This window comes from Anguilla rostrata, chromosome 6, assembly GCF_018555375.3.
Source record: "Anguilla rostrata isolate EN2019 chromosome 6, ASM1855537v3, whole genome shotgun sequence".
NCBI classification, from domain to species: domain Eukaryota; kingdom Metazoa; phylum Chordata; class Actinopteri; order Anguilliformes; family Anguillidae; genus Anguilla; species Anguilla rostrata.
Genome location: NC_057938.1, coordinates 9,180,350 through 9,194,269, shown reverse-complemented (window position 1 = coordinate 9,194,269; position 13,920 = coordinate 9,180,350). Strand labels below are relative to the sequence as shown.

Sequence of the window (13,920 nt, the reverse complement as noted above, 5' to 3'; positions counted from 1 at the left end):
TGTCAAAGATCAGAGATGAAAAAAAAGATCCTCCAGAGATAAAAAAATAAATAAATAAATTAAAAAAAAAAAAAAAAAGATTAGATTCAGGAATTCTTTCAAGTTTGAACATAGGAACCAAGTATCCTTCAGGGTTGTGGTCTGTTTACAACTGAACACACCCCGTGAAAACGGAATTCATAAAACAGCTCAGGTACCTTTACTGAACCTACGGGCACCTGCAGCACATGCATTTTTAAAGCCATTTAAAAATTCATCTCACCTCATGTATTTCATTATCTTACAACAGATGGGAGAGTTGCAAGATTAATATGCCCATTATATCAAAACATTACTTCGTTATTACACACACCGCCGGGGTAACACCAAGTGCGTCTGAAATATTGTCAAACAATTACACTGTCAGCCATTACGTATATGACAAAAATATTATTTCGGGGTTCACTAGTACACAGATAATATTTCATATATTAAAACAATAATATTTCATAAACCTTTTTTTTACTGGATATATCAAGTATTGGCGAACATCACAGTTCAAACTTCACAAGATCTGAGTGATCACAGAAGCTTACCGTGTGGGGGAAGCGCTCAGAGTTCAGGAATGAGAAGTAAAAGGAAAGCACAAATGAGAGGCGAAGCAGAGCGAGCGGGTACGACGCCTCGGTTTTATTGGTTTCTCTCTGGACCGGAAGCTCGCGGCTCCCGCGGTGCGTAGCGCCCCAGTGAGCGCACAAGGGGGACATCAGGCCTCTCATCCCAGAGCTGGTTTACTGAGAGGCCCTCACAGACGTGCGCCCCCTGCAGGCGCTATAGCACGCGCGGGGGGGGGCCGGCGAGCTCCCGGCCCAAACGGTACAAAACTGTACAGAGCTACGCTACAAATGATATCAAAGTGTGAAATGGAGCAGAACTACTGCATAAAGACTACTTTTACAGGGCTAATCAAGGCTAATCACTGTGAAGATGTATTTATCAACAAAAATCTACTTGAGCTAAAAAAAAAACAAAACAAAAAAACAAACAAAAAAGTATTTAAACAGCAACAATGACACACATTTAAGGCCTGGCAGACACGCCTCGGTATCAGTCGATTCAGAAAGGGTGGACAAAATGGAGGAAAGAAAGTGCCAAAGATTCTTTAAATGCGTTCGAGCTTCTCGCCGAGGAATTCCTCCACGCTGTCGGTGTTCCACTTGAGGATGCTGAGCTCCTCGGCAATGTTCCCGTCATCGTCCAGCAGCTTGAGCACGGGGTCTGAGCCTCGGACGTACTGGAAACGGACCACACAAAAACAAAAGCTCATTCAAATCCGCGGTTTGTGAAAGGTTTCCATGGCTTGACTCCTTTCGTCCTTTCCCAAGCAATGCTCTTCAAAAACGGAAAAAGTCATTGGCTCTAAACGTACTCGCAAAACAATGGCCAGTAAATCTGATGAAAAATTGGCCATTGTGACGCGCCGTATTAAAAGCCACTTAAAAAAGTCTTTATAAGTCTTTGCCAAAGTGCTATTACCAAATCCAATTACCGGTATCATTCTCTCTCACCTTCAACAATTAAGCGCTAGGGTAATTGTGCCGGCAGACTATTTACACTGACACATTTGGGCCCTTTATGGCAGGCAGTGAGACGCCACTCTCCTTCCCGCGTGTCAAAATAAAAGCAGGGCACAGATTCCCATCTGGCAAGGTCCCCCTGCTCTAGAGAGCAAGCCAATCCTTCACTGTCGTCTTAATGAGCAGCCCTGGTTCCGACTGTTGCGCTTGGTTGGGCGGCTGAAAGGCACACTGGTCTGTGTCAGACTCTGGGCCGATCCTTACGGCGTACGGATTGGCAGGGGCAGGTGGCGAACCGAATGGACGGAGCCATCCCGTTGATTTAAGGACAGGCGAACATGTGCCGCGAGGTGACCTCAAACAGCGGACCTGTCTCGCGAGGATCCCGTCTCCCCTACTAGTTCTGGGAGTCCCATGCACAGAATCGTGTGTGACTGGCACCATCTGAGATGTTTATTTTGCGCAAGGTTCAACACCTGTCAACTACAGGCAGACAGGTGCCAACTAGTGCCAACACTTCCAGTAGAAAATAAAAGTATGCCTTCAAATACGTGGTGATGCACATAATTGAAGGTATGATGTACTGCAAACACCAGCTGGCACGTGCTCTGCTAGGTTAACTTTAGGTGTGGATAATAAAAACCGCAACTGTCCCAGGGCCCTAGAAATTATCCTTGATCTACAGATAGCCAAAAGTGTACGACTTAATGGGCACACGATATTCACAATCAAAATGAATACATTAAGTTAATGTAGCCTGAAAGCATTCCATATGGGGAAAAGCTTCCAATCGCACCATACTGACTTCAATTAGAGAAGTGGCTCATTTGATGCAGACATGTTGAGAAAAGCATTTGGAAAAAAAATGCTACTTATCTGGATGAGTGAACGGCACAAAATGTTCCTTACCTTGATCTGAAGACCTCTGAACATCTTTGGCTTGTCACTCCTGACAAAAGCTGTGAGAACACAATAAATATTATTGTTTATTCTTATTACTGTTTATTATTATTATTATTATTATTACCACCACCATAAAGAGGACAATTAAGTGTAAATCTGTGCGGTATTTTATTTTTTTTGTTAACAACTGTTTATTGATTTTCCAAAAACAAACAAATATAAAAAAGGGATAGCATTATAAAATGTAGGAGTATTTTTACATATGATCAATTTACACTGCTGAATATTAATTGCGGTCTTTCAAGGTATACACTGTGCCCAATGTGGGAATGACCACTGCAGTGCCTGAGCTGTAAGACCAGTCCACAAATCGCTAACACAGTCCTGCCTTACTGGCCAGGCTAACCCCAAACTCAAAAGCCTGGACATGCTGCACATTTCTGTCCCTCAGGCTCAGGCCTGTGATGTAGGGTTCCTTCATTATCTGTACAGCCATGAGAGAAAACACGAGAGGGACAGTGCTGATGTCTGCTGTTACTCCACTGTGATACCGATCCTTCCAGGCAATGTCAGCCTCCACAAGACTCAAAACTCATTACATCCTCCCACCTCTAGTGACCCCCCCCCCAATCCACACGTATCCTGGTGTGGACAGAGCTCTGAAAGATTTGGGTCTCTATAAGTTAGGAGTATAGGGGGGGAGTCTCGGAAGGATCCAGTTTCACTCCCAAAGCCAGGGAACCGATGATACTGCTAGAACGATTTCCAATATGTCAGGGGTCCAAATGCACCTTTGGTCCCTGCCTCCCCCTCCTCTGGCACAACGAGGGCAGGCCGGGAGCATTAGGGCTCGTAACTCTCCCCAGAGGGAATCGCTCAATTACACGGCGTTTAACAAGCGTACCGCAGCCAGCTGCCGGGGACGCCGAGCCTGCTGCCTGCAGGAACAGGCTGTCCAGGTCACAGTCTGCGGGTCACAGTGAACGGATGACACGGGCGCTTCCACGGTGTCACGCCGGCTGACTGCCCGCTTATTGAAGCCTCGCGGCTCACAGGAAGTGCGCTTTCATTCAATTTGCGTATTTACGCAGTTGCACTGCCACAGACACCCTGGCCAACCCCGGAGCAGCTAGGCACAGTGCAGGAAAATCTTGCGTGGACCTGGAAGGAACAGGCCAGGAACTATCCTACCTCTGGTCGGCTCAGGGTGCCGACTGGTGACCAACATGTCTGTCAGTTTTTATGGAGTTTATGATGTGGCTCAGATGATGGGTGGGGCCGGGTGGTGGTGATGGGGAGCAGCAGGTGGCGACAGTTTATTTCACTTCACTGATCCGGCATACGTGTTAGCGCATGCCCAACTGCACCGCAAACAGCCTCCCAATTGTCAATATAGGGATTTGGTTTAGGTTTGGACTTTTGAGATCAGTGGCTTTGAGGCAGTCATTTTTCTTATTTCACACAGGGCCAGTCGCTAATATGATGGCTGAGAAGTTCTAAGAGGAACATCGCAATCGATAATCCTGACTCAGCAACCCTCTCCTCATGCTTGTATGAGCCTACAAAAGCCCTAAAATCAATGTATTCCTGTACAGGAGGCCTCCAGTGTATAGAGGCGGACGCCTGAAGTCGAAGACAACGTCTTGTTAGCTGCCAGGGACAGTGCCTAATCAGATACAAGCAGGGGTTAGCATCAAAGCGCAGGTTTGCCTTGCGTAGTACAAAACTGGCTCTCAGACAAGAACCTTTCACTTTCTGCTGTGTTCTGTTCACATTAACTGCTAAAGTTCAAAGCAAATGTGCTGACGGAGGAAGCTAGCTAGGAAACAAGCTGCCCTCTCTGAGTCACTCTAACAAGCCCAATTATAGCAGGGGCTGCGGGGGGGGGGGGGGAGCTTTCGGTCCCGTGTTCACACACGCGCCGTCACCAGCCCAAAGTCTCAAAGCAGCGCCGGGACTATGAGTTAGGACCCAAAATGTAACAGTGCAACAAATCACCTTATGTTTAAAGGGAAAAGCATCATTTGATGTTACTGTATTTTACTGATTTCCCCTGTTGGAAGACGGAAAATAACCCTATTCTCCTAAGCTGTGGTTCTCTAAATTTCTCACTTTCAGTGCCCTGTATTAGTAAAAGGCCAGCTTTAAGCTGTGGAAACCGCAACGTGAGGCTGTTGTGTGGACCTGTCCCAGGATCCTCCACTGCCCCGCCCACGACGGCAGCACTGGTAGAGCACGCTGCCTTCAACCCTCCGTGGGATGGATGACAAAGTGCACAGGCTTCAGCAGCTCCTCTCTAATGCGTTTCAACATCAGTGTGGAAGCCTTCGGGTGTGCAGTGTCACTCTGGGCCCACAGAATGCTGCTTCACAGACACCATTATGCCCCTCTGCTTCCGGAGGGGGAAGAGGCTTTGTGCCGGACTGATTCGGAGAGGAGTCCTGGCCCGGGGGGCGGGGCAGGCTTCACCGAGCGCAGGGGAAGCTACGCGTGGCGACGCAGGTGCAGAAATCACACCCGCCGCTCGGGTCACTGCCCGGGGGAGGGCGGAGCCTCCGTCGGGCCTCCGCGCGGCGGGAGAGCAGCCGACTGGGTCACTCACCTTGGACTTGAGGGAACCGCCCCAATTTTCATCCGCAGACCTCCAGGATGGCACCGGGGTAGTGCTGCCGAGGGGGAGAGAGAGAGCAATTGGTTCACAGACACGCCCGAAAAGAGACAGAGCCCCACTCGTGCTTATCCAGGCCAATGGGAGAAGCCGTTACAAAGACGCGCTCTGCTGGAGACTCACAGAAACAGCAGTGACAAGGAAAATCTCTAACTTACTGTGTGTGTGTGAGCATACGTATGTGTGTGTGTGTGTGTGTGTGTGCTCTCTGCCAATCAAAACGCTGAAAAGGCTGACGAGGATGATTCGCCTGACTGGGTGACCACGGCGTCTCAGGAGAATACACAATAGAAACAGAAATTAATAATAAAAAAGAGAGAGAGAGAGAGCTGTACTGCCTTCCGATCTGAAAGACAGCTCTGCATCCTGGAGCGATAGATAAAGAATTAAGTCCCGAAACAATTACGCTAGCAAAACGCGCTAACTCCCAGGGGGGAAAAACAAGTCTGCAGTTGTGCCCCCAGCTAGTGCGATAGACAGTGCCGCACTGTGAATGACAGCAGGGCCAGGAGAGTCCCTGTAACGACGCCGCTGTAATGGGTTTGTGCTTGGATTACAGCTTTAAAGCGCAACGAGCCCCGCGAGAAACCGCCATGACACAACCAGACGTGTGAATTACAGATAACGGCTGACAATAGGCCAATCATTTCAATGACAATGAAGAACTGCGCTCCTCACTGAACTTGTGACCTCACTATCACGGTTTTACATCTTGGGAAAACTGGAAAGTGTCTTTGAAGGTGCTAAATCACGAAAAACAAAAATGCGTTACGTTGCCCTTACTATGAATCTTCCCCACTGCGCCCTTCTTGCCTCTTTATAATATATTTAAAAAATAGATTTATATAAAACTTTCTGTTAGAGTTCTTCAGAATAAGGTTGACTTCCATCTCCAATCTCCTAAGACAGGGCTGTCAAACTTCAACCATTGAGGGCCGCAGTGTCTGCTGGTTTTCGGAGTGTTTCAAAACGAGAGATTCATTTGAGTCACCGATTGGCTAAAAAATCCACACCTTGTTCTCAAGGCCTTAATAGGCTGCTGATCAAAAGGAAACCATAAATGCCTGCAGACCCTGTTGGCCCTCAAGGACTGAAGTTACGATTTCTCTAAGGGAACAGGCTCTCTCTTTCTGCAGTTAGATACACTCCTCAGTGAGATGGACAAACTCATGACAAATAATTTGAAAATATTTCAAGTGCTCAAATGCTACATTTTTTTCTCTGTCTCCTCAGCAGCCAAAAGCTCTTCAGGTGATTACTGAGGGTTTAGAGTACATTACAGACAGCAGGAATGTCATCCAGTTACACTATCTGCGCATGGTACGAACGCGGACGCCTCACCGAAACAAAACTGAAAGCTGAACCAGTACTTAACACCAAACTTTGGACTTAACAAACAATGAAAATTTAACGGAGGGCAAATCTGATGCTTCCGGGCACGAGCGGCGTAAGACACGCACACCACAGCCAAACACAAAGCCTTTGGCTTCAAGGAGAGCCCCTGGCCCTAGCGCCAAGGACGGCCAGCCCGCGCGTGAGGAGCTAGCGCTAGCGCTAGCCACGCGCTCACGGGTACCCCGGGCGGGCGAATCGATTCCGCCGGAGCAATTAATGCGCTGTGATGGGCCGTATTTCAGGGCCATTAAAGCGAGCGGCTCTGCATACGGAGGTGGTCGGGGCCCGGGGCCCGGTGATGGATGGCGCCGTATCGCTGCCGGCGTGCGCCGTTTGCCGTTTATTTCTTTTTTCGGCTTTTCGAGGAAATTGGTATTCCGAGGCGACGCCCGCTGCGCATGCAAATTAATTTGCCGGTCAGCTTCCTGCCGCAAAATCGCACACGGACACCGGGATTTTCCCAGCCCCCCCACTCTGGTGTGTGGGATCAAGGTTAATTAAATGCCTCTCTTCGTTACTGGCGAGCTGATTGCACTCGGGGGAAATCGTATTAACCTTGGGCGTGCTGATTAGAGTATTGAATTATAGCTTCGGATCATTGTCTGCAACTCAGAAATGTTTCTCGGGAATGTGGGAGGATTCAATAACTTAATACCACCTCCTGAATGTGACCAGTGGTCTCTTTTGGTTGCCAATGTGGTACGAAGAGATAATAACGCTGCAGACCATCGGTTATCTGATTATGGCTCGCAGAGCAGACTTCTCACTTTGCTCTGCATATTGCTCGCGGTTGTTTTAACAGAATTACACTGGCAGCAACTTCAGCGTAGCTGCCCGCGCTTAAAGCTTGTTTTAGAAATCATTCCGACACCCAGCTGAGATGAGTTTTCAAAATCACACCACTTTAAATGCTACTTAACTGCAGCTCGCATTCATCAGGAACAAATCACTATCCTCGGCTGGATAAACAACGACTGAATCTTGTTTGGAGCTCAGGACTGCAGAAGAAAATCAAATATATTTGGCAGTAGTTTAGGGTCAGTGTTTGAAAACAGATTTTAAATTTGATAAGACAAATGTGCTAACCAATGCTATTCTAAACCATCCTTTCAGTCAAGAATTGCAAGCTATATTCAAAGCCTGATTTACTAAAACTGTTAGCATGTGCACAACCTTTTAGCACAAGCAAAACTGATAGCACAACCAATGACTGGCGCAAAACAAATACCATGACCAATCAATGGTCATGTTACTGGTTTTGTGCGTGCTAAAGTGTTTTGCACGTGCTAAAGGTCTTAATTCAGGCCCCATAGTCTATAATAAATATTTTTAAATATTCCATTCAAGTCAAGTGGGGGGAATGTAACTTTAAAGAAAGGCAAAAATCTGCTAGTCCTTAAATACCTGCGGATCACACGCCCGTGAAATTCACAGCGTGAGTCAGAAAAGGCCTGAAGTCCTGCATTAATTACCCACATCAATATTCAGGGCGTGCTGATGCAGCCGTTGACTCAGAAATAAAGGACAGGGACGCAGCCCTTCACATAACCGGCGGTGCCGGGGAGCCCGGTCAAAGTTAAAGGGCAAAAGGAAACTTCTTAACAAAACGGCTGAACTGTGGAGAATGCATGGATTTCTTCTCCTTTACCTCCGATAACGTCTCAGGCCTAATGTTGTCCTTAAGTCTTACGCTGTCGCAGTTCCTTAATTCCAGGATAGGCGGCAATTCAGCAGCGGTTAAGGGGGACGCGTCTCGTGACTACGATGCAAGCGGGACTCCCAGATGCTGTAATTGCTTCGATAAATATCCGGCTGTATAAACTGCCAATAAATAAACTTTGCATGTCTGGGTCTCCCAAGATGCAGGCATCTCACGGGAAAATAAATAACGTCATGTATGATTAACCAAGTCGCGCGGTAATTACAACTGCCATCTTCTCAGTAAATAGCTGTCGCACATTAACCATCAATCCCGCGGAGACGAGAGCGGGGAGAGACGCGGTAGGCAGCTGCTTTTATGGGCAGACCCCGCGCCAATCAGTCGGGGAGCCGCACACGCGCGCGTGAGGGATGTTTGTTGGGGAGCGCTGCTGAAATTGGGGCTGGCTATCCAAGGAGAGGAGGGCTATTTAAAGCAGCAGTGAAATGTTCTTGGGTAATTTCACGCGCAGTTGGTCTCACCTCCCAGTCATCCCTCTCTGTTTAACATGGCGGCGGCAATCTGGAAGGGGCGGGACCGAATGGTGCCGCAGCCCCACGTTTCCACGCTCGGTTCTGGGCCGAGTCGGGCTGGGCTCACGCTGTGCACGGGCCTTGCCGTGAAGGCCTGCTAAGTTTCACCACTCTACCATGACTGTAAAACACTGAAGAAACTTACACATCAGGCTTACACCTCATAAGGACAAACTTTTCTTTGGATACAAAGTATAAAATTCATTGGGTCAAAAATCATTTGCCATAAATTTGCCTCACAATGAAATGCATACGGTGATCACTCAACTTACCAAAACCAAACTTATTTTTGGAAAAAAGAGAAATTATGTAATTCTGCCCCTAGTGTCATTTCTAAAGATAATGGCCCAGGTAGCAATATTTAGCATACACTATTGTCACAGTAATAGATTTATAAGACTAAAGCTACCTGCCAGCATTATTTAATCACTATCTTGAATCTTCATTTTTGAATGTGGTACAAATAGTTTCCAGCATATTTTCAGCTTTCAGCAGTTCAACCAGCTGTTGGGAGCAGAATAGCCTCACGTCATTCTAAGAAACTATCAGGCCTGTACAGCCCCGACAGCAAATCTTACAACTTTTCACACTGTCAGAACAAAATGTCATCTTCATTGAGTTTCTGTCTAAAACAGGCCTCTTTCCCATCAGCACTGATGACAACAGAGAGAAGCTAAAAAAATTCTCTCGACATTCCACAAAAACCTTTGGGCAATAACAGTAATAAAGTAGAGTACAAAAGGTTTCTGATATATTTGACTGCAGGGAGTCAAAGCAAGAACACAGAACTCTGAGAAGTCCATAAGGACTGAAACTACTCAGTGGGTGGGTAGAATGTCCGAGATTATGAAACCTCTTTAGCCCGCTGCCTTCCTGCCAGAGTTTTTGACTACATTTTTGACTACTTCTAAACCCTGAAAGGTTGAGTGGAAAGGGAAGAATCCTCCTGCACTGGCTGGCCTATCACCATTTTAAAATTGTGAGCAACTGAATTATTATACACATTGGAAACAATTATGTATATATTTTTAAAAAACACTTGTATCTGTTTTAAAAAAGCACTTGTCATGATTCCTGCGAGGTAGACAACAGCTAGACTGGGGGAAAAAATCAAACCCTGAAAATAACCAGTGTATAATCACGATGTGTAACTAGCTGTGCTGGCTTTCCAATCATCATGTTTTCAAGTCATGGTAACCCACACTACGGTCTTTAAGCAAAAATGCATTTTATTTCATAATAAAAGAAGGCTACACTGATCTCACAATAACAAATTAATCTGGCAACTTGAGCCATTACGTGATACGAGAGATTGTGGAAATGCTCTTTGCTGTTCAGCCAATCTTTTAAAAAGTATTTTAAAAAGTCAAACGGAAATGGGGTTGAACATCAATAAGCCCTTCGACAGAATATCAATAGACAAGAAAGAAATGCTGAACATACTTTTAAATAATGTCTTTAAGCTATTGAATAAAAATATAAAAATATGCTTGACCAGTGGAATGTAGATCTTTAGTGCGTTTTATGAATTGGGCTAAATAGGCTTTATTAGCAGAAATACTGTACTTGCTGTATGCAACAAAGTTATACATCCTATATCTCAGGGCTTTACTTCACAAACCCGGAATATTATTAGAGTGAAAATGTTACTCTGATATGGAACAATGTATTTAAACAGCTTGCTAAATGCTGAAACCATATGACATTCGCCTTGATGGAAACCGGAAAGCTTCATTCTCAAAGATGCATCGCTGACAGGGGCCGTCCTGATTCGTCCGTAAACAACACCAAATGGTTAAAACATAACTAAAATTCAAACCGAACAGCGATAATGCATAATTTGTATTACATCAGGAGCCAACCCAGACTATGTAATATTGTTTGACTTTCAAGTAATCCTGCCCACAAGCTGCAATTATCATGGGAGAATAAATGGTTCAGACAATTAAAGACAAACAAAATGAAACATGATTGGGGGCACGTCCTCAAATCTACAACTGTCATTTCGCCTCAGCAGACAAACAGAAAAGCAAGTACAAAGCCAAGCTGATCCGACTCATTTTATATTCTAAAATGCACAATAATCGCCACAACGGTACAATTGACCACCACAGAAAAAGAAAACACTTCTCAGCAACACTGGATGTATCTTTCAACCTGAGTTGAAGATGCATTAGTTCTTTGTTGTACATAAGTTCAGATGAATGTTCACGTTCATATGCTTAAATGTGCACTGAAAAATATATGTTGGTCGGTCATTTTTATATGCTAAATAAGAATAAATATTTGTTTATATGAAACCACTGTAGGATGTGAAACTGACAAAATAATCACAGTTTATCAGTATCTATAAGAGGGAGGGGGCATTTCTATAACAGAAAAATAGGTTCCGGAGCACTTTTCCACGGGGGGCGCATTTGGGCGTGACACGCGGCCCCTTACCTTCCTGGACTCGATCTGCGCCTCCTCCTGGCAGCACTGCCGGCAAAAGGGGTCCAGCTGCGCCAGGCTGAACTGGCCCAGCAGGTCGCAGGAGCTGCACAGGAGGTTGGAGGAGAAGCCCAGGTCCCGGCACGCCTCCGAGGAGAGCTCCACGCCGTACGCCGCCACCTGCGCCGACACAGAGAAAAGAGGGAGGGGCTCAGCGCGCCGCTCCACCCAATCGCACGCCGCGGAGAGCGAGGCTTTTCGCCTGCTGCCCCGGATCTTCCAGGGAGCCTGACAAACGACGGTGGGGGTGAGGGTGCACCCAGAGTAATACTTCACTGTGAAATAATATCAGAGGGCAGGAGGTCATTCTTGCTGGCTAAGCTCTGGGAGTGTTCCAAGCGTTGCTTTGCCATTATCAGAATGTCAGCTTGTGGTAAAAAGCCGACAGGAAAAATCAGAAACGTGTAGGCTGAGAAAAGTAAAATAAAGTAATCTCAATACCTGTATGTTAATCCCCTGCAATACGCCTCATGCTGTTCATACAAATGAAGGTGGTAAGCTTCTGGCTTTTTAAAAAGTGTTTCTATCCAAACACTTTCACAAAAACTTGGGCGCTAGGCCTAATCCAACCGCTAATGAATCCAGGTCAGATTTTCATTTCAGGAAACCTCACTTCACCATCACATTCTTAACCAGCAGCATTTGTAATCCAGAGAATAGCAACATGCAATTAGCCTTAAGCAAACTTCCAAACTCCCCCATGCAACTTCTCAAACCAATCACATTTATTCTGCCTGCATCATTCATGCACAGCACACTCAACATTTCCAGATTCATACATTATTTGTAGATGGATAATATTATTATGGTCCCAAGTAAAAAGGTAACAGGGCAACCTAACCACTTCCCCAACCTTCAATTTTACACATTCAAAGTCAACATTCAAGAGCCTGTGCAAATCCTGTATCCTGGTCATAAACTATGCTGCAGATCAGTGAAAGAGTTCACCAAAAAAAAAAAAGACACAGACCTACACCTGCATTTCTGTAAACTAAAATGTGAACATATGAATAATATTTCCTAAATGATATACAAAAAAATATTGGTTGAACAAAATGTGACACATTCTGATTGTGAAAATGGAAACTGTAGCACTTAGATAATATAATTTAACTCTCAAAATGGCTCATTCTTTGGGGCTTAGAGGCAACACGGACCCTTCGGATACAGTTGTTCCATGTCAGCTGTTGTACAATGTCTTACTCAGAAAGGCCCTGGGTGGTCCCCGTAAATCTTAAGCTTTCAAGGAGACGTTTTGATTACGCGAGTGCAACAATGTACACACATAGGGCGAGTTTAACAGGTGCGGACGATCAAATATGAGGACAACGCGCAAACAGAAGTAGGGGTGAGGGTGGTCTGGCATCCTGCATGGTCCACTGCCAATATTTTAGGAGCAGCGGAATAAATTGTTACCGTTTGTAATATTTAAGACTGTCGGCACCACCAGTTATCCCCTTTCCGCAACTGTGGGCATTCGACTACAATTTGCCTCATATTGAGCAGCATCCATCTACAATGCTACATTTTAGCCAAAAGACGGAAATACTGAATTATATGGGCGAAGGTCTAATGCTTGTATTGAGAACGATTTAAAGTTTATACGAACAAACACAATGCTGGTTCAATCGGACAAGAAACCAAGTGAACGCCTGTATGTCTGGTTCTAATGAGATCTGAATACAAGTGATATTCTGCCACATCCAAGGTGAAATCATTCCAAATGCCTGTTAAGTGACCTAGAACTAAACGTTTCACATACTGGCAAAATCTAAATAGAATCACTGTATCACTACAACGATGCAACAAGAACTAGCTAACGTTAGTTGAATTTGGCAACGATGCGACAAGCACTAGCAAAACGTTAGCGGAATAAAGGCAATTTAGCCAAAGCAGCCTCGCTTTGATAGGGAAGTACAGATGGATTGTTGGCGAGTCAACGTAAAATGCAGTTAGTTAGCCATTTTCCTTCCTGCAAACCCTAGAACTAGGGTCACGTTTACGCGTATTATTTTAAATTATGACCATTCTAAAACAATTTCTGATAAGTCATAAGGCCACGTCATACAGTCACTAGTCTCCCCCGCTAGCTAGCTAGCAGACTAAGTTACCGCATTTTCGTCACTATTATAAAATCACGTCATATTGTTTCACAGTTTTATTAAACATTGAACAAAACGAAATAATAAAATAAGACTAATTGCAAACTAAATGAGAAGAAGTACATATTTACCGCTTGTAAGAGTGGCAAAAGCCACAGCAAATACACCTCGCCCGCCATCTTGGAATGTGGAACTTGCTGATAGGTCAGTGGGGTAATGCGCGGGCCTACGCTGAGTATATTGGTCCGTCTGTCTGCCTGTTTTTGGCGCTGTGTACTTTTTTATTTTCTTACAATTTCTGTTAGTTATGATACAACATCATAGCGTCATAAACTGTTGTGCTAAATTAATTTATATATTAAATACTAAACACACCTAATCGTCTATACATTTGGTTAACGTTCAAATTGCAGTATCACTAAGGATTCTATGATTTGAATAGTTTGCTGTGATATACTTGGTATGGTTAGCATTAATCAACTGGATTCAATAATATCGTTTTCATCAAAAACCCCTGGTAACGTTCGATTCAGGCAAGTTAGTGCTACTTCCGGGGAGTCAGGCTCCGGCCAAT

At 45.2% G+C, this 13,920-nt stretch overlaps 2 protein-coding genes across 2 annotated transcripts in view; one reads left to right on the top strand and one right to left on the bottom strand.

Moving 5' to 3' along the window:
- Positions 1-647: 647 nt before the first annotated feature.
- selenof (selenoprotein F) lies at positions 648-13,857 on the bottom strand. The gene is made up of 5 exons (XM_064338214.1): positions 13,478-13,857; positions 11,197-11,364; positions 5,062-5,125; positions 2,466-2,515; positions 648-1,273 (listed from the first exon to the last, which is right to left on the bottom strand). The coding sequence occupies exons 1-5, from the start codon at positions 13,523-13,525 to the stop codon at positions 1,142-1,144; spliced, it is 462 nt and encodes a 153-aa protein (XP_064194284.1). The 5' UTR covers positions 13,526-13,857; the 3' UTR covers positions 648-1,141.
- Positions 12,549-13,920, top strand: part of hs2st1a (heparan sulfate 2-O-sulfotransferase 1a) — a 70,022-nt gene continuing 68,650 nt past the window's right edge. Inside the window, exon 1 of the mRNA XM_064338201.1 lies at positions 12,549-12,586. Within this exon, the coding sequence (XP_064194271.1) occupies positions 12,564-12,586 (23 nt within the window). The 5' untranslated portion in view covers positions 12,549-12,563. The remainder of the gene's footprint in view (positions 12,587-13,920) is intronic.